General features: G+C 44.3%; 1 protein-coding gene across 4 annotated transcripts in view; it reads left to right on the top strand.

The window, feature by feature from the left end:
• Positions 1 to 21,608, top strand: part of CLASRP (CLK4 associating serine/arginine rich protein) — a 172,883-nt gene that overhangs the window by 59,951 nt on the left and 91,324 nt on the right. For all 4 annotated transcript variants that reach the window (XR_013624878.1, XM_078786329.1, XM_078786330.1 and 1 more), the window contains exon 10: positions 19,615 to 19,691. Coding sequence is in view for 3 of the 4 variants with exons in the window: in XM_078786329.1 (XP_078642455.1) it covers positions 19,615 to 19,691 (77 nt within the window). In the remaining variant the exon portion in view is untranslated. The remainder of the gene's footprint in view (positions 1 to 19,614; positions 19,692 to 21,608) is intronic.

A 21,608-nucleotide genomic window follows, 5' to 3' on the forward strand; every position in this document is an offset into this window, starting at 1 on the left:
GGCCGTAAAGACCAATTAAAATTTGGTACAACGGACCAACGGGCCCCCTAGTATATTTAAATAAAGAAGTTTTTTTATTTAGTACCTCAGGTAAGGGCTGATAGGATGACCTGGAGATGTGCACACGCGCCTCGAACCTGTCAATCCTGGGTTCGAATCCCGACAGAGCTATAGACTGTCATCAAGGTATTTCCCAGGTAGGGAGATGCATCAGTGTGTGCACCGTCCCTCGGATGGACGTTAAACTGGACATCCTGTCGACCCGTACGAGTTATTCCGTTGTTTTTTCACATTACCTGGTGTGTTTCCTGGAGTTGATGAAAGAAGATAAAGCTTTGGGGCCGGATAAACATCCGGGAGTGTTGAAGGAGATGGCAGGGCAGGTAACCATTATGTCTAACATATATAACGACGTCTTGCCTGTCTGTGCTGCGAACATGAGCACGTGTCATTAATGTATTATAGAGCTACCTTTGCTCGTACCACGTGATGATCGCCATTTAGATTGTTCAGAGCAACATCAGCCACGTCACTGATCCACCCAATCGGACTTCACCTGGTTGGAAGCATCCAGAATTTTTGAAACCTTCACGTCTTCCAGTGTGTGAATACTTTTTGTAAACATGAGATAATTCACTAAATCTGGATATTAAACGGTTCAAAGTCCGTCTCGCACCTGGACCTTGTTGTATTCGGCATTCCACACGGGACTTTGTGTCATGTCCATCACCTGTATTGTTATAATATCATTCCCGAGACAAAATGTCCAACGCATTGACATATCGAGGTTTCGGGACAAGCTTCATCACCTCAATTATTTGGCCATGAAACGATTGAAAGCACAATAAGTCAACCGTTCGGGAAGTTTATTTTAACTGTTAACGAGTCAAGCTGCGCTTCGGATGGGTGGAGGGGCCGAAGCGCAGAGTCCTGAGGAGATGTGAAATATCGGGTGATCGAGACGGGCGGGAAAATCTCCTCAACGCGATCTCTGAGGTACTGCGGTCTTCAGGCAACCAGCGCGCCATTATCCTCAAGGATGCCTCGTCTCACAGCTGAGTCAAGCTGCGCTTCGGATGGGTGGAGGGGCCCGAAGCGCAGAGTCCTGAGGAGATGTGAAATATCGGGTGATCGAGACGGGCGGGAAAATCTCCTCAACGCGATCTCTGAGGTACTGCGGTCTTCAGGCAACCAGCGCGCCATTATCCTCAAGGATGCCTCGTCTCACAGCTGAGTCAAGCTGCGCTTCGGATGGGTGGAGGGGCCCGAAGCGCAGAGTCCTGAGGAGATGTGAAATATCGGGTGATCGAGACGGGCGGGAAAATCTCCTCAACGCGATCTCTGAGGTACTGCGGTCTTCAGGCAACCAGCGCGCCATTATCCTCAAGGATGCCTCGTCTCACAGCTGAGTCAAGCTGCGCTTCGGATGGGTGGAGGGGCCCGAAGCGCAGAGTCCTGAGGAGATGTGAAATATCGGGTGATCGAGACGGGCGGGAAAATCTCCTCAACGCGATCTCTGAGGTACTGCAGTCTTCACACAACCAGCGCGCCATTCTCCTCACGGCTGCCTATCCTATCCTATCAATTCAATTGCCTATCCTTTCAATTAACTTGAAATTTGAAGAGGACTTGCATATCTGGTCACTGAATTCAACCACCAAGTGTTCTTGAGGTCAACATAGGCCAAAAGGTCAACATGGGCCAAATTTCTAAAATCGTCACTTTTCATCCTGTTGACCCGAACTTTGATCAAGATTGTAAATTTAAATCTTCATGAAATGGACAATTTGCTGTATCAATGGAAAACTTTTGGGGGAGGGCGGATTTTGCAAGTATCGTGCTATGCATGACGTCTTCTTGTTTGTCTGTTTGTTTGTCTGTCACTGGCCTGCAGGTCGCAATTCTAAACTGATTGTCACAAAACGTCACCAAGTTGTAGAGGTCGTCACAACTGAGGAGCCTATTGATTTTGAGGTCAAAGGACAAATGTCATCTGGAGGTCAAATTTCTAAAATCGCTATTTTAAATCTGATTGACTTGAAAATTGAACAGCATTTGTATAGTCACTAAATTGGAAAACGATCTATTTTTGAGGTTAAAAGGTCAAAGGTCAACTTCTCAACAGGTCAACAAAGGTCAATTTGCTGAGTCAATTGCAACCTTTTTTCGGGGGGTGGATTTTGCAAGCATCGTGCTCTGCATGACGTCTTCTTGTTTGTTTGCTTTTGCGGGCGATATCTCTATCTAATCATCCTTTGAGCTCGGAAGCTGACATTTCGGCACAATAGTGAGCAAGTGCTTTGGCAAAAACATTATTTCTTGTTTTTTGATTAATCAATTAATTGATTAGTTACTTGATTATTATCAATTAATTAATTACTTATTATTAAGTACTTATTATTATTAATTAAGTACTTATTTACTTATTTAAGTACTTATTATTATTACTTATTATTTTTATTTACTTATTATTATTTAAGTTATTAATTAATTAATTTAAGTTATTATTTAAGTACTTATTATTATTATTATTACTTATTATTATTTAAGGAATTAAGTACTTATTTATTTTCTTTCTCATCTGGGCAGTATCTCAGGCACCTTTTGAGCGAGGAAGCTGATATTTGGACACGACAGTGACCAAGTGATGTGGCTATAAAGGATATTTTTGAATTATTGATCAATCAAATGATCGATTAATTTTTTATTGATTAATCAATTGATTATTAAATTTTTTCGATTAATTTAATTAATTTTCAAAAGCTTACAGCTTCTGATGAAGCACTATAGTCAGGTTCACTATGTTTTTTCGTTCAAAATCATGGTAGATTAGCAAACCTATACATTTTTGGAAACGTTATTACATGGAAAATCTGAAAATCGATGATTACATTTGCCAATTCCGACCAATTCGATTCGACCAATCGCTTCGATCGACCATTCGACCAATTCGATTTGCCAATCAATTTGACCGACCTTTGCTTGTGTGGAACGGACTGTGAAAACGATGCGGACTATATTGTCGGATACGACACACAGGACAGTGATGACGAACTCTGAATGGCATATTCTGTAATCGTGTATGTTTGATGCCATTGACTGCCTGTGTATATTTTGTCATTGACTGCCTGTGTAGATGTGAAGTTATACTGACTGCATGTGTATATATGATTTTGCTGACTGCCTGTGTATGTTTGGTGATATGAATTATTGTGACACATTTTGATGTTATTAACTGCCTGTACAAAATGATAACGTGTATTTGATTATGCAACTTATCGCGAATATAAAGACAGTATTTTGCAATTCAAAACCTTTGATTCGTGTCTTACCATTCCCCATAGCACTAATTTGATACTTTCATTGGATTCCTTGTCCCTGAAAATATAGGTTTAGTATATTTTAAAAAGTTTTTAGGGTAATTAGAGGCAGAAATAGAACAAAATATGTATTTTACAGTGGCCATTTTGAAAATCCAAAATGGCCGCCATACAGGTATCTCTCCAAATGTAAACATTGATTTTTAGTTTCCTTATGCTATAACCTTTCCAAAAATGTATAGGTTTGCTAATCTACCATGATTTTGAACGAAATATAATTTATTGACATAGTGAACCTGACTACTGGTCGTTTCGGTTTGCAAAGCCAATTGCTTAAGAAAATATTTTATGATCATTGTTGATTTTAACCAGCGTGACTCGGCGGGTGACTTGGCACGCTCTGCGCACCTCACCACACGTCGTTTCAGAGGGATAGGCATCTTTGAACATTTTGGTGTCTTTTGGGTCTTCATGGTGTTTTGGGTCTTCAGGGTCATTTGGGTCTTCAGGGTCTTTTGGAACATTTGGGCCTTTAAGGGTATTTGGGGTTTTTGGGGTCTTCAGGGTTTTTGGGGTCTTCAGGGTCTTTTGGATCTGAAGGGTCTTTTGTTTCCTCTGAGTCTTTAAGGGTCTTTGGGGTATTTTGGTTCTTTGGGGTATTTAAGGGTCTTTTGTGTTTTTAAGGGTCTTTGGGGTGTTCAGGGTGTTTTGGGTTTTCAGGGTAGGGTGTTTTGGGTCTTCAGGGACTTTTGGATCTTTGGGGACTTTTGGATCTTTGGGGACTTTTGGATCTTCGGGGACTTTTGGATCTTCGGGGACTTTTGGATCTTCGGGGAATTTTGGATCTTCGGGGACTTTTGGGTCTTCGGGGACTTTTGGGTCTCCGGGGTGGTTTGGGTCTCCGGGGTGGTTTGGGTCTCCGGGGTGGTTTGGGTCTCCGGGGTGGTTTGGGTCTCCGGGGTGGTTTGGGTCTCCGGGGTGGTTTGGGTCTCCGGGGTGGTTTGGGTCTCCGGGGTGGTTTGGGTCTCCGGGGTGGTTTGGGTCTCCGGGGTGGTTTGGGTCTCCGGGGTGGTTTGGGTCTCCGGGGTGGTTTGGGTCTCCGGGGTGGTTTGGGTCTCCGGGGTGGTTTGGGTCTCCGGGGTGGTTTGGGTCTCCGGGGTGGTTTGGGTCTCCGGGGTGGTTTGGGTCTCCGGGGTGGTTTTGGTCTCCGGGGTGGTTTGGGTCTCCGGGGTGTTTTGGGTCTCCGGGGTGTTTTGGGTCCCCGGGGTGTTTTGGGTCCCCGGGGTGTTTTGGGTCCCCGGGGTGTTTTGGGTCCCCGGGGTGTTTTGGGTCCCCGGGGTGTTTTGGGTCTCCGGGGTGTTTTGGGTCTCCGGGGTGTTTTGGGTCTCCGGGGTGTTTTGGGTCTCCGGGGTGTTTTGGGTCTCCGGGGTGTTTTGGGTCTCCGGGGTGTTTTGGGTCTCCGGGGTGTTTTGGGTCTCCGGGGTGTTTTGGGTCTCCGGGGTGTTTTGGGTCTCCGGGGTGTTTTGGGTCTCCGGGGTGTTTTGGGTCTCCGGGGGTGTTTTGGGTCTTCGGGGTCTCTTTGGGTCTTCGGGGACTCTTTGGGTCTTCGGGGTCTCTTTGGGTCTTCGGGGTCTCTTTGGGTCTTCGGGGTCTCTTTGGGTCTTCGGGGTCTCTTTGGGTCTTCGGGGTCTCTTTGGGTCTTCGGGGTCTCTTTGGGTCTTCGGGGTCTCTTTGGGTCTTCGGGGTCTCTTTGGGTCTTCGGGGTCTCTTTGGGTCTTTGGGTCTTCGGGGTCTCTTTGGGTCTTCGGGGTCTCTTTGGGTCTTCGGGGGTCTCTTTGGGTCTTCGGGGTCTCTTTGGGTCTTCGGGGTCTCTTTGGGTCTTCGGGGTCTCTTCGGGTCTTCGGGGTCTCTTCGGGTCTTTGGGGTCTCTTCGGGTCTTCGGGGTCTCTTCGGGGTCTCTTCGGGTCTTCGGGGTCTCTCTGGGTCTTCGGGGTCTCTTTGGGTCACCGGGGTCTCTTTGGGTCTCCGGAGTCTCTTTGGGTCTCCGGGGTCTCTTTGGGTCTCCGGGGTCTCTTTGGGTCTCTGGGGTCTCTTTGGGTCTCCGGGGTCTCTTTGGGTCTCTTTGGGTCTTCGGGGTCTCTTTGGGTCTTCGGGGTCTCTTTGGGTCTTCGGGGTCTCTTTGGGTCTTCGGGGTCTCTTTGGGTCTCTTTGGGTCTTCGGGGTCTCTTTGGGTCTGTTTGGGTCTTCGGGGTCTCTTTGGGTCTTCTGGTCTTTTTGGTGTTTTAGGTCTTCAGGGTATTTTGGGTGTTTAGGGGTGTTGGTGGTCTTAACCCTTTGAGTACGAATGACGTCCAGTGTCGCAACCCGCGAGAAAGTTTTATGTGCGGATGACGTTACTCCACGTCATCGACTATACCTATGAATAGATCGTCAGTACGTGGTTGCATTCCCGTACCAAAATGCCAATTTAATCCCGTACCGGGGGTATTTTTTATCAAAAAAATATCCCGTAATCAAAGGGTTGAGGGTCTTGGGGGATTTAAAGGGTCATCAAAGGTCTGAGGGGTCTGAGCAGTCTGAACGTAATTAAGAGTTCACGGACCGTTTTTGGGTGTTAATATTGTTTTTTTGAAGAAGACGTTTTGGTCGCATATAAACAAACAAATAAACAAACAAACAAACATAACCATATACGTTTGCTCTATTAAAATAAGAGTATGCAATTAATCAATCAATTATTGTGCACGTCTCCCTCCCAATACAGTCTCTGAGCTGGACGACGGTGTTGCCTAAGGCTGCTGGGCCATAGAAGTTCACGGTTCACGGTTCACGTTCACGTGAACAAGCGGACCCTGGGCCATAGGATTTCACGCTTGGCTGTTCACGTGTTGCGCGCCAGTTCTGCTTTGGCCGAGTAACCGTCAACATGGACTCTTCGGATGAAGAAGATTGCCTCATTCTGCTTCTACTAAGACGGAGGAAGAGAAAAAGGCACAGAATTTGGAGCCGAGAGCACTTCCTTCTGAGAGAAACCCGTGGTGAATTCCACCGAACATTCCGTTATCTGCTTGACAATCCCGATGAAGAACTGTTTTTCAATTATACCAGGATGTCATACAGGACTTACGATGCCTTGAAGACCCTCGTCCTGGAACATCTACAGCCAGGTCAAACAAACTGGAGAAAATCGATCGAAGCAGAACAAAAGCTCATCATTACTCTCAGGTTGGTACCTATTAATTTGGATAATGTGGTGTTGGTCGTGATGATCTAGGCTAGCGTAATTTGTCTAGTAGTCTAGCGAGTCTACTTTTGAAAACGTTCAGACTGGGTGGTGAGACCTCTCTTCTCTTGCGCTTACAAAGTTATATTTGTTTTCATTAAATTCAATCTATAGATTTGTGTTGTCATAAACTCAGTCTTAATTTTTTTCCAAAAGACCGACATAAAAATAATCAGGTCGACCGAGATCTCCGTGTTCACGCATAGAAAAAGTGTGCATGTTCATTACGCCTTTCACGCGTGAAACGTGACACGTGAAACATGAAAGGCGTTCTATGGCCCAGAGCAAGTCATACTACGTTTGTCCACTTTTCTTTACACGCGTGAACCGTGAAACGTGAACCGTGAACCTCTATGGCCCAGCAGCCTAAGGCGCCCCGGCAATGCCGCACTGGAGGATGTTGTTTATTTATTTGGCATGGGGGCGGTGTACTTTGAATGTATCTACTTGTGTTTTTGTATTTTCGCTACTTGCCTGGAGTATTGGCTCTTGATGGAAGGCAGATCACACCCAATAATTATACAAACAGTCTTTACTATCCTGTCGTGTTGGGATTGTTCGTCCCGCGTCGAGCTGCCATACCACACAGTGACAGACAGTGTAAGGACATGAGGACACACTCCATGCCTGCGCGATAGACCCTGATCAACACAGGACAACAACAACAACAACAACAACAACATGCATTTTAAGGCCATTTTCCCTGCAAGAGCGGGGGTTAGCCTTGTGGTCCCCATGACGATCTTCTCCATTTTGCCCTATTTTCTGCATCTCTCCTTGTTAACCCCCTTGCCCGCATTTCTTCTTCCACCGTCTTTAGCCAAGTCTTTCTCGGTCTTCCCCGTCCTCTACTTCCTTCTACAGTAATTTCCATCACTCTTCTCAACCAGTCACTTTCATCCTTCCTCAACACATGACCAAACCATCTCAACCTGTTCCTCTTCACAGCATCAATCACAGGCTCTATTCCCATCATCTTTCGCAATTCATCATTTGTCTTCCTCTCTCTCAACGATACTCCGCACATCCACCGAACCATTCGCATTTCCACCCTTTCCAACCTTCGTTGCTGCTCTGCGTTCATTACCCATGTCTCACTCCCATAAATCATCCGACACCAAAACTTTTAACCTTCTAAGAAAGAACAACCATTGCTAAGCACTTTCACACAGCAATGGATGTTTATCTCCCACTTAAGCTCATTGGAAATATGTATGCCTAAACATTAAAAAGCATTGGTAATATGTATGCCTAAACATTAAAAAGCATTGGTAATATGTATGCCTAAACATTAAAAAGCATTGGTAATACTAGGGCATTGCCCGTACTATATCTATATCTAAAATTATATCCCCCCCCTCTATTTACATGAAATGGTTTGGTCCAAAGCGAACGGCTTGCGAGTACGGTGACAATCCCCCCCCTCTATTTACATGCAATGGTTTGGTCCAAAGCGAACGGCTTCCGGAGTTTGGTAAAGAAATCGCCATCGCGTGCACAAACGCGCAGGAAAGCGAATGAATCGCAAATTCGGTTTTATTAGTTTTAAAACATAGTTTAACGCCAACATAGTTTGCAAACGTGAAATAAATGAATACGCTCTCAAATGTGCCATCCGAGGCAGAGTGTGTCCTCCACGTTCGGCACACGCGATCGTTCGCTGCTCTCTGATTGGTTGAATCGTTTTTTGGACATAGCTCGGTAAGTAATTGTCCGATTAATATGAAACCTTGAAAAGGCACATCCTCGGGTCCCCAGCAATATACCTGGCAAGTTAAAAGTATATCGGACCCGTGGTTGTCGAGAAACAGCGGTCACAGACAAACAGACGTACAAACGTACAGAGATTACTGGAATTATAGATAGATGTATGCCTAAACATTAAAAAGCATTGGTAATATGTATGCCTAAACATTAAAAAGCATTGGTAATATGTATGCCTAAACATTAAAAAGCATTGGTAATATGTATGCCTAAACATTAAAAAGCATTGGTAATATGTATGCCTAAACATTAAAAAGCATTGGTAATATGTATGCCTAAACATTAAAAAGCATTGGTAATATGTATGCTTAAACATTAAAAAGCATTGGTAATATGTATGCCTAAACATTAAAAAGCATTGGTAATATGTATGCCTAAACATTAAAAAGCATTGGTAATATGTATGCTTAAACATTAAAAAGCATTGGTAATATGTATGCCTAAACATTAAAAAGCATTGGTAATATGTATGCCTAAACATTAAAAAGCATTGGTAATATGTATGCTTAAACATTAAAAAGCATTGGTAATATGTATGCCTAAACATTAAAAAGCATTGGTAATATGTATGCCTAAACATTAAAAAGCATTGGTAATATGTATGCCTAAACATTAAAAAGCATTGGTAATATGTATGCCTAAACATTAAAAAGCATTGGTAATATGTATGCCTAAACATTAAAAAGCATTGGTAATATGTATGCCTAAACATTAAAAAGCATTGGTAATATGTATGCTTAAACATTAAAAAGCATTGGTAATATGTATGCCTAAACATTAAAAAGCATTGGTAATATGTATGCCTAAACATTAAAAAGCATTGGTAATATGTATGCCTAAACATTAAAAAGCATTGGTAATATGTATGCCTAAACATTAAAAAGCATTGGTAATATGTATGCCTAAACATTAAAAAGCATTGGTAATATGTATGCCTAAACATTAAAAAGAAGTGACGAGCTCAACTTCACCATTGTGAATAACCAAGGGTTGAATGGGAGTTTTTTGTTTTTTTTCCAGAAGTCATCAATAATTTCCTGTCTTTTTTTTTGTTTTTGTTTTGTTTTCAGAGTCGAGGATCGTGAAAGAGCTAACATTTATCAAACAAACAAATCAAACAAACAAGTAAACAAAGTATATAAAAATGGGAGCGGTCGACAAGATGGGGAGAGAAGGGGAGGAAGCACACAAACACAACATTTGAGGGCAGGGACATCGGGAGATGTGTGGGAGGCAGAGGGCCTGGGGGGAGGCAGGATAGGTATAAAAAAAACGCAAGGACACCAAGGACTTCCAGGAAAGAAGACAAAAGTCACCTCAAAAAAGTGGATTTGGGGTGAAATTAGCGGGGGTAGAAAAGATCAAGGTTTTGGATTGGGGAAGATAAGAGATGGTGGTGAACAGCCGTTTTAAAGACCTGGAGGGAGGAGTGGGATTGAAGAGAGTGAGGGAGTTTGTTCCAGAGGCGGGAGAAAAGAGGAATGAAGGAGTGAAGGTGAGCAGAGAGTCTTGATTTTGGCAGTTTAACCATAAGAGGGTTGCAGGCAGATCTTGTGCGACCTGTAGGAATATTGGGGGGGACAGAGCCCAGAGAGAGCTGGGGGAGCAATGCCGGAGAGGAGTCGGTAGAAGACGGAAAGACCACCAACCTGCCTGCGGTGAGTAAGTGAAAGGCCCTCGGAGATAGCGTCATCGCGGGAGATTCCAATGATTCTGAACGCTTTGGTTTCAACAGCGTGAAGACGAGCTAGGTGTGAGGCAGGAGCACCAGCCCAGAGGGGAGAGCAGTACTCCATTGAGCTGCGGATGAAAGCCTTGTATGTGGTGAGGAGCTCAGGTGTGCCAAGGAAGGACTTTGCACGACGGAGGATGCCCAGTCGGGGACTGGCTTTGGAGGCCAGCTTGGAAATGTGGTTTTCCCAGGAAAGACCATGGCAGATAGTGAGACCCAAAAGCTTGAGTGACAGAACTTCTTGTAGAGGATTATTCAGAAAGTAGATGGGAGGGTTGTCCAGTCGGTCTTTTCGGAGAGACATTGTAAGAGTGTGAGTCTTTGTGACGTAAGAGTCTTTGTGACGTTGAGTTCGAGATTGTCTAAATAACACCATTCGGCAAGTTTTTTTGACTTTATTGTGGTAATCACTTCCATCACCATTGAGGGTCAGGCCAGCAATGTGTCATGTCTGCAAATTTCACCACTTGTGAGCTATCGGATGATGCGACACAATCATGAGTGAACAATGACTGAAGCTTTGGGGATAAAACACAGCCGACTTGTTCAGGGTGATCGTCTGAGAAATTCTCAAACCAATTTTGACCACCTGTGCTCTGTGTAAAATTTCATAATTCATGATGAAAGATTTTCGAAAGGTTTTTTTCGAAAAGATTTTCAGACATTCGAAAGATTTCATAATGATGGGTGTGAGAGCAACTGTTCTGATGTGTAAAGATGAACTGATTCGATTTTAGGGTCAAAAGGTCAAATGTCAGACGTCGCGGTGGGTAAAAAAAATCTGTTGCCATGATAACTTGTGAACCAGTCATGGGATTTTCACCAAACTTGGTATAATTATATATTATGATGCAAAGATAAACCGATTCGATTTTGGGGTCAAAAGGTCAAATGTCAGACGTCGCGGTGGGTAAAAAAAATCTGTTGCCATGATAACTTGTGAACCAGTCATGGGATTTTCACCAAACTTGGTATAATTATATATTATGATGCAAAGATAAACCGATTCGATTTTGGGGTCAAAAGGTCAAATGTCAGACGTCACGGTGGGTAAAAAAAATCTGTTGCCATGATAACTTGTGAACCAGTCATGGGATTTTCACCAAACTTGGTATAATTATATATTATGATGCAAAGATAAACCGATTCGATTTTGGGGTCAAAAGGTCAAATGTCAGACGTCGCAGTGGGTAAAAAAAATCTGTTGCCATGATAACTTGTGAACCAGTCATGGGATTTTCACCAAACTTGGTATAATTATATATTATGATGCAAAGATAAACCGATTCGATTTTGGGGTCAAAAGGTCAAATGTCAGACGTCGCAGTGGGTAAAAAAAATCTGTTGCCATGATAACTTGTGAACCAGTCATGGGATTTTCACCAAACTTGGTATAATTATATATTATGATGCAAAGATAAACCGATTCGATTTTGGGGTCACGAGTTTAAGGCGAATGGCAGAGGTGATGTAAAGTGAAAATGCTGTTACCATGATAACTTGTGAACCAGTGATGGTATTTTGACCAACCTTGGTACAGGTATGTATTTTGATGCAATGATGAATGGATTTGATTTCAGGGGCAATAGTCAGAGGATCCCTTCACCACCACAATTGTCAGAGGCCCAGTTGCCTAAAACTCCCTTAACCTTAAGGAAAGATTTCCCTTGAGGTACATTGTAATTCCTAAGCTAAGGATTTCCTGAAGTGCTGTTGCATAAACAACCGTTAACAATAAGGATTCCCTTAAAGTTAAGTAAACCTTTGCAGACGTTGCTGTGCCAGACAACCAATCAGATTAGAGACACAGTCGTGGCCAAAAATATTGGCACCCTTGCACTTTCTTCAAATAACTCACAATTTTCTCCAAAAATAAGTTGAAATTGACTAAAGTATTTTGTCTCCACAACTCTTTATTTCACTGGTAATATTACAGAACCTTTGTTTTTGATTCAGAACTTATGTCCTTTTAAATCATAAAAATAAAAATAAATGGCATTGGCCCCCAAAATCGGTATTTTTTTGTTTGTTTATTTATGTAAAGTATTATGATTATGTTAATATGATTGTACCTGCTGCCCTGTCTTCTAACAACCATTGGAATTGTTTTAAAATACCTTTAGTCAGTGCAGTACACTTTATTCTCCCAGGTGAGCGCCAGAGGTATTTGCCCCTATGTTTATTATTAGTTTTTAACAGAGATATAAGTATTATGGAGGAGGTTGAACTCGAGTCGCGTGCAGGACAGATATAATAGTAGACATCGGTGTCCTTTTACACACACCGCATAGGCATTAGCACATGGAATCATTAGCTTTAGTCGACGATGGATAGACACGGACACACATTTGTATCTGCTATTTGAATCTGGATTCCCAGCATCATAAACCATTGGTCGAAATTGGAATGCTTAACCGGCCGACCAAGCACTCCGTTCATTGCTCTACCTGCAAATACTAAACAGGAATCCCCGTTGGACTTGTTTTTGAGGAACACTAAACGGGCCTTTCCAGAATTATTGATGTTAACTTTCTCGTGAGATATAATCCGTGGATGCGGAACACGTGAACCAAGGTGAATTGCAATCATTTATTCAGGTGTTTGTCTGAAAGACTTTTCACCACTAACGCGTGTAAATCTTGTTTATGATGCGTATTCATGATGACGATTGGCAATTTAAACTTACAGAGGCAAATGCGAATAGTTTAGCCATCAAAAGCTGCAAAAGCTGAACATTGCAATTTCTGACCCCTTGGTTGCATTTGTGCTTGAATCGTAAAAAAGAAAAACACTTTGTGTGATTTCTGACTCATTTGGAGTTGGCAGGTCTCATGTACCATTGTCACTCATTGTATGACAGCAGAACACATTCCCTTGCCTTTTAAAATAGCACTTTAACTCATAATTGGAGCCACACGCACTTCATTAGTACCTTGGGCTCATTAGTTTGACCCCAAAATGCCCTTTTGTTAAAATTTAAACGTCTCAACATTCCCAGGGGCCTGGTTGAAGCACAGATTTCTTACCGTCTCTGCTTTCTTTCTGCTCCCTCTGCTTCCCCCACATAGTACCTGCCACTTAGCACCCATCTGATAACAACATCCTCCTCCTGTTCCTCTTGTTCTCTTGCTGGATCATTGTCAATCCAGTAAAAGGGAGGCAGTGGGTGCTATTTTACCACATGGTCCTTTTCCTTTGAGGTTGTAATGCGTATGAGTGGATATTTCACAATGACACAAAACAGAAGAAAGATCAGACGTTATCTGACACAGCATCGTAAGACAGCAGTTCCATGTGCTAATGATTATTTACTTTGTGTGGTGTGGTGTGGTGTGGTGTGGTTTAGTGTGGTGTTAGTGTTGTCATGTTAGTGTGGCTGGTCCAAAGTTTCTCCAAAAATGTTGAATGCTCGGCTTCACGCTGTTGAAACCAAAGCTTTCAGAATCATTGGAATCTCCCGCGATGAAGTTAACTCCGAAGGCCTTTCACTCACTCACCGCAGGCAGGTTGGTGGTCTTTCTGTCTTCTACCCACTCCTCTCCAGTCTTGATGCTGTGTCAGCTGTGTGCGGAACAACTTGATTTGAGTTATATTTTGAACATGAATCGGAGCATGAATAGAAAGACAAGTTTGCCGTTTTACCCCACTTTGACCCTGAATTCGTCCCGATCAAGCATGCGCAGAGAGGAGTGAGGTCGTCGCGGTCAGGCATGCGCAGAGAGGAGTGAGGTCGTCGCGGTCAGGCATGCGCAGACAGGAGTGAGGTCGTCATGGTCAGGCGTGCACAGAGAGGAGTGAGGTCGTCATGGTCAGGCATGCGCAGAGAGGAGTGAGGTCGTCATGGTCAGGCGTGCACAGAGAAGAGTGAGGTCGTCATGGTCAGGCGTGCACAGAGAGGAGTGAGGTCGTCATGGTCAGGCGTGCACAGAGAGGAGTGAGGTCGTCATGGTCGGGCATTCACAGAGAGGAGTGAGGTCGTCCCAATCAAGCATGCACAGAGAGGAGTGAGGTCGTCATGGTCAGGCGTGCACAGAGAGGAGTGAGGTCGTCATGGTCAGGCGTGCACAGAGAGGAGTGAGGTAATCATGGTCGGGCTTGCACAGAGAGGAGTGAGGTAATCATGGTCGGGCTTGCACAGAGAGGAGTGAGGTCGTCATAAAAAGGAAAAAAGTTTTTTTGGAGTTAAAAAAAAAATGAATCGCTCGATAGTGCCGAAGCTTTTAAAAATTAATCACTTATATACAAGTACACATTCGCATAAATAAATACAAAACAATCACCAGACATTTGAACACAAATAAATCAAACAATTCTGGAAGTGTACGAAGTTGGTAGTACAGCTTCTTCTTCCTGTTCGGCATCACACTTAACGCAGAAACGGGATGAACGCCTCATTCACCAGCATATATTTAACGAAAAGGTGATGAACCCCCTTCCTCCCCTTCCTCCCCTGCCTCCCTCCCCCTCTCCCTTCCCACCTCCCCCCTCCCCCACACTTAAGACCATCAAGATGCCATTACAGCTGCAAGACACTTTCGACCCTTAAGACAACATTCGACCCTCAAGACCCTTTTCTATGAGCCTACTTTTTAAATAACTTATGATGAACTCTTTGAACGCACCAGACATGCCAATTCACAGAGAAGGTTTCTTATAACTCAGCTTGCCTTTACTGAGACAAAACATCCCCATAACGCGTCACATTTCATGACGCTGCATGGTTTATATAGTAGTAATATTGCTTCCATGTATGTAATGTATGATCCACTCATGATTCTGTGTGGCCCCGTATATGTAATAATATGTCATGTTACATGACATATGCATGTTCACACGTACAGATTATTTTATTATATGGAACACAACTTGTATTACATTCATGACACAAGAGGTTGTCCATTATAACATCGTATTATCATAACATAGGATGTCACGTGGTACAGTCCCTGATGCTACTTGGCATGTAATCGATCATTTCAACACAAAATTCGTGTACTGATTGGGTGGGCAGAGAAGTCAAAACAAATAAGAAGTAAACACTTTAAATGGTAATTGATCCAACATGAGAGGGCATCTGTAAAAGGGATCCATCTCTCTGTCATGGTTGATCAATTACTATTTAAGTTATTTACTTCTTATTTGTCCCGATTTTATTTAGGTGGTTTTAACAACAACAGGATAATTCTCATCATCGCACACAGAAACGAGTCGTTGTTGGCTCTCCATTCCTCGCTACAAACTTTTACTTTAACATATTTTCCTCCTTTCTCGATCACGAGGATAAAGATGCATCTTGCTTCCTCTGTCTGATTGAATGAAACTGACCCATAAACATGGCCCAAAACTGACTTCAGAATGAAAAATGATCATGACGAGATGTAAATATGACGGAGTCCACACAGATGCACCCAACTTGGCGCTTCGCTTGGTGAAGATGAATGACAACATGGCACCTTGCGGTCATGTGATCACACATGCTCCAATCACGATCGTTTTCGCTCACAATGAGTTTGCCAAACTCTATTAATCTATGGCTCTGGGAGAATCGCCGGGGCAGCGGATAAGCCGGGGATGCAGGGAGGGAGGTGTGGCTGGACCAGACCAACAACCGTTGAACTCCACAATTCTGAGGGGGCGGCAAGCAGGGTACAATCTCCAACCACAGAGACCTTTCGTCTGAATACAAACACCCTGGGGATAATGTACTGCATCACTCCACCAGGATCTAGACATTGAGGACTCGAATCAATACACTGGTTATCAAAGTACGTTTTAAGCTTCAGAAAAGGACAACAACTCGAAGTACTCACAAAAAAACATATACATATTGTTCTTTTTAACAAACCCTTTCAAAATACACATCTCAACCAATCACATGAATGTCGGTGAAAATCGGCGAATGCATGCCATGCCATTGTTTCAATGGGTAAAAGGGAGACAGGTAATTGCACTAATAGATACTGTGGAGTGTTTTCATTCTGTACTCGCGGGGATGACGTGTTTTGCAGCTGGTGGGATCCCGCGAAGCAATGTTTACCTGTGAACTGCAGGATATCACGTGAAGCTATTCACAGTGTGAATGACGGATATCCCGTGAAACATTGTTTACCTGTGAATGGTGGAATATCACATGAAGCTATTCACAGTGTGAATGACGATATCCCGTGAAACATTGTTTACCTGTGAACGGTGAAATATCACATGAAGCTATTCACAGTGTGAATGACGGGATATCCCGTGAAAGCCGTGAAAACGCGAAACACACGGCAGCAAACACAGCAGCAGGTCATGCTCGCAGCTCTTAGAAGATGTTTTTTTTGCGTAGTCCAGCTGCTTTTTGCATAGCTGTTAAAAGATGGGTTTTATAAATGTGTTAAGCTAGCGGCTCGTGAAAACATTTTTGCGCCCCTGAAAAACGGCGAATTCGCGGAACGGCCACGAATAGGGAAAAACCCCCCAACTTCGCAGAACACGGCCGCGAATAGAAAACCCACGAATTTGCTCAATTTTTCCACGAATAGAGAACCGTGTCGCATTTTATCAACCTGATTACGCGGATTCCACGAATAGGGAAAAACCCCCGATTTCGCGGAACACGGCCGCGAATAGAAAACCCACGAATTTGCTAAATTTTTCCACGAATAGAGAAACATGTCGCATTTTATCAACCTGATTACGCAGATTCCACGAATAGGGGAAACCCCCCCCCCCCCCCCCGATTTTGCGGAACACGGCCGCGAATAGAAAACCCACGAATTTTCTCAATTTTTCCACGAATAGAGAAACGTGTCGCATTTTATCAAACTGATTACGCGAATTCCACGAATAGGGAAAAACCCCCCCGATTTCACGGAACACGGCCGCGAATAGAAAACCCACGAATTTGCTCAATTTTTCCACCAATAGAGAAACGTGTCGCATTTTATCAACCTGATTACGCGGATTCCACGAATAGGTAAAACCCCCCCGATTTCGCGGAACATGGCCGCGAATAGAAAACCCACAAATTTGCTCAATTTTTTCCACGAATAGAGAAACGTGTCGCATTTTATCAACCTGATTAAGCGGATTCCACGAATAGCGGATACACGGAATCCGCGAATAGCGGAACCGCGAATAGTGGAGTTGGACAGTATAGCACGATATCTTAAAAAATGTATGGACAGATTTGGACGATAGGTTGCGTGTATGACTTGTTGGATAGGTTGCATGTATGACTTGTTGGATAGGTTGCGTGTATGACTTGTTGGATCGGTTGCGTGTATGACTTGTTGAATAGGTTGCGTGTATGACTTGTTGGATAAGTTGTGTGTATGACTTGTTGGATAAGTTGCGTGTATGACTTGTTGGATAGGTTGTGTGTATGACTTGTTGGATAGGTTGCGTGTATGACTTGTTGAATATGTTGCGTGTATGACTTGTTGAATAGGTTGTGTGTATGACTTGTTGGATAGGTTGCGTGTATGACTTGTTGAATCGGTTGCGTGTATGACTTGTTTGATAGGTTGCATGTATGACTTGTTGGATAGGTTTCATGTACGACTTGTTGAATAGGTTGCGTGTACGACTTGTTGGATAGGTTGCGTGTATGACTTGTTGGATAGGTTGCGTGTATGACTCGTTGGATAGGTTGCATGTAGGACTTGTTGGATAGGTTGCGTGTATGACTTGTTGGATAGGTTGCGTGTATGACTTGTTGGATAGGTTGCGTGTATGACTTGTTGGATAGGTTGCGTGTATGACTTGTTGGATAGGTTGCGTGTATGACTTGTGTTACGGATTCGTCACTTCCGTTGTTGTGGTTTTCATCCACTTTAAGCATTTTTGGTTCCATGTACTATTATTGTTATCGTTTAAGTTAAATGGCGATAACTGTTTTCAAAAGGTAAAAAATTAGTGTTTTAAAAGAAACCGGAAACCGGATCGGGAGGAACCGGAAGAAGAAGAAGAGGAAGAAAAGCGGAGCAAGAGAGGTCGGAAAAGAAAGCCGAGCTGCTTTGTGGTCTCGAGGAGACGTTGGCGAACGGTGGTCACGAGCGAACTTTGGGTTTCCTGGGAAAGGGATTCCTGTGACAGAGTGGTTATCGCTGTGACAGATAAACCTGCGTGACAGGTTTTGTGGTTGATTCCAAAGAGAATCGTTGGAGTGCAGGTACGCCTTCAGTACGGGCCCGTCGGCCATTTTGCCTCGCTCCCGCCAATTTCGCATCGCTCCAGCCTTTTCACCTCGCTCCAGCCATTTCACCGCACCGTCGTTAACCTGGTTTGCGTGTGTAACGTGGATTTCGAGTGGGAATTTGCGGTTCTCCGTTTGGGAGCCGTTGAACGTTCATACCCGAAGGTGTGATTTCCCAGTCGCCTTTTGTGAGGGCACCTTTGCGCATCTTTGGCAGCGCGACTGTCAGCCGAATTGGATTCTGGTCTCGATACGACATCGTTCTTACGATCACCGGAGCATGGATCGACTTTGGCTTGGTGCCGGGACAGAGACTGTGGGAATGTTCTTTTCGCTCACTTGGAGCACAGTGAGTTATATTGTAAGAAACTGATGGTACCATCATAGGAATGATTTAACATTGGTTGTATAATTGATTAATATTGTTCTTGTGCTGTTATTCTTGTGTGACCTTAATACAATACTTGTTTTTTGGTAACAGTTGGTGTGGTTTCACCATTGGTCTTTGACACACAGAATAACACATCTTTCTGCCGTGACTCCTTTCGGGGCTCGGAGGTACACCGTGCCCGGGGTTTGGGGAGGAGCACGTACCACTTGTTAGATAGGTTGCGTGTATGACGAGGACAAATTGATTCGATTTTGGTGAAGATCCAGATTCGAGAATTTCTTTTAAAAGTTTATTTAAAGTGATTCTTCACCATTGAGAGATGGGGCCAAAAACGTATAGCACGATATTTCAAAAGATTGTGGACAGATTGTGACAAAACTAGGTGGACGAGTTGGTTTTGGATAAGAACAAACGATTCGATTTTGGTTGAGGTCCAGATCCAGATGTGGTCTATCGGTGGAATACAAAATGTTTACTGTTTGTCCTGGCAGAGGTGTGCGCTTTACCTAGTGTTATTCTAGTTTCTTTGAGTGAGCCTAAAATACTGTATGACATGATCTTTAGTTGCTATCACAAAACTGTATGTTTATTCCTCCTTCCTGAGAGTCCTTTCCTTAACATTGCGTGCACAAATGAGCTGCCAGAGAAGCAAAGCAGCCTATCCCATACCTAGGGCCATACTGAGCAAAGTGAAGTGCACAAAAGTAATATTTCAATATCAGTACACCTTTGGTGTTGATGGCTTTTTTCAATAAAATGTTTGAGATTGATACTGGTGTTTCTTCAGTGGGAATTGAAGTGCATTCGAAATGGGAAGTTGATCTTTAAAATTCCATTTCATCCTATTCGAATCATGTTGCACAGCCCAACTTGCTTCTCACTGGCTCACCAATGACCATGCAACGTTGCTGCATTTATTCATTCATATTTGTTCTTCTGATGTGGAAGGGAAGAAAATCAAGACGGCAGAGGAGGGAGTTTCGAGAAAAGAGAATGAAGCAAAAGAGAATCAACAGCCCTCCAAGGTACAACAAGAAAGTCAACATGAAAATGTGAAATATTTGCTGTGTGAAACGAGATGTATGAATCATGAGGATGGTACAATCGTGGCACGCGTATTGGTGGTGAGGATGACAGACTTGCATCATCGAGGGTACAATAGGGGCATGCGTATTGGTGGTGTGGATGACAGACTTGCATCGCTGAGGGTACAATAGCAGCATGCGTATTGGTGGTGAGGACAACAGACTTGCATCATCGAGGGTACATTCGCGGCATGCGTGTTGGTGGTGAGGATGACAGACTTGCATCATCGAGGGTACATTCGCGGCATGCGTATTGGTGGCGAGGACGACAGACAGACTTGCATCACCGAGGGTACAATAGGGGCTTGCGTATTGGTGGTGAGGACGACAGACTTGCATCATCGAGGGTACATTCGGGGCATGCGTATTGGTGGTGAGGATGACAGACTTGCATCACCGAGGGTACAATAGGTGCATGCGTATTGGTGATGAGGATGACAGACTTGCATCATCGAGGGTACAATAGAGGCTTGCGTATTGGTGGTGAGGACGACAGACTTGCCATCATCGAGGGTACAATAGGGGCTTGCGTATTGGTGATGAGGATGACAGACTTGCATCATCGAGGGTACAATAGGGGCATGCGTATTGGTGGTGAGGACGACAGACTTGCATCATCGAGGGTACAATAGGACTTGCGTATTGGTGGTGAGGTAGACAGACTTGCATCATCGAGCGTACAATAGAGGCCTGCGTATTGGTGGTGAGGTACAATCGGGACTTGCCATCATCGAGGGTACAATAGGGGCTTGCGTATTGGTGATGAGGATGACAGACTTGCATCATCGAGGGTACAATAGGGGCATGCGTATTGGTGGTGAGGACGACAGACTTGCATCATCGAGGGTACAATAGGACTTGCGTATTGGTGGTGAGGTAGACAGACTTGCATCATCGAGCGTACAATAGAGGCCTGCGTATTGGTGGTGAGGTACAATCGGGACTTGCATCAACGAGGGTACAATAGGGGCTTGCGTATTGGTGGTGAGGACGACAGACTTGCATCACCGAGGGTACAATCGGGGCCTGCGTATTGGTGGTGAGGACGACAGACTTGCATCATCGAGGGTACAATAGGGGCATGCGTATTTGTGGTGAGGATGACAGACAGACATGCATCATCGAGGGTACAATAGGGGCTTGCGTATTGGTGGTGAGGATGACAGACAGACATGCATCATTGAGGGTACAATCGGGGCATGCGTATTGGTGGTGAGGATGACAGACAGACTTGCATCACCGAGGGTACAATAGGGGCTTGCGTATTGGTGGTGAGGACGACAGACAGACTTGCATCACCGAGGGTACAATAGGGGCTTGCGTATTGGTGGTGAGGACGACAGACTTGCATCATCGAGGGTACATTCGGGGCATGCGTATTGGTGGTGAGGATGACAGACTTGCATCACCGAGGGTACAATCGGGGCATGCGTATTGGTGGTGAGGATGACAGACTTGCATCACCGAGGGTACAATCGGGGCATGCGTATTGGTGGTGAGGATGACAGACTTGCATCGCCGAGGGTACAATCAGGGCATGCGTATTGGTGGTGAGGATGACAGACTTGCATCACCGAGGGTACAATAGGGGCATGCGTATTGGTGGTGAGGATGACAGACTTGCATCAGCGAGGGTACAATCGGGGCATGCGTATTGGTGGTGAGGATGACAGACTTGCATCATCGAGGGTACAACAGGGGCATGCGTATTGGTGGTGAGGATGACAGACTTGCATCACCGAGGGTACAACAGGGGCATGCGTATTGGTGGTGAGGATGACAGACTTGCATCAGCGAGGGTACAATCGGGGCATGCGTATTGGTGGTGAGGATGACAGACTTGCATCACCGAGGGTA

This window comes from Myxine glutinosa, chromosome 11 (genome assembly GCF_964187855.1).
Source record: "Myxine glutinosa chromosome 11, kmMyxGlut1.1, whole genome shotgun sequence".
In the NCBI taxonomy this organism is placed as follows: domain Eukaryota; kingdom Metazoa; phylum Chordata; class Myxini; order Myxiniformes; family Myxinidae; genus Myxine; species Myxine glutinosa.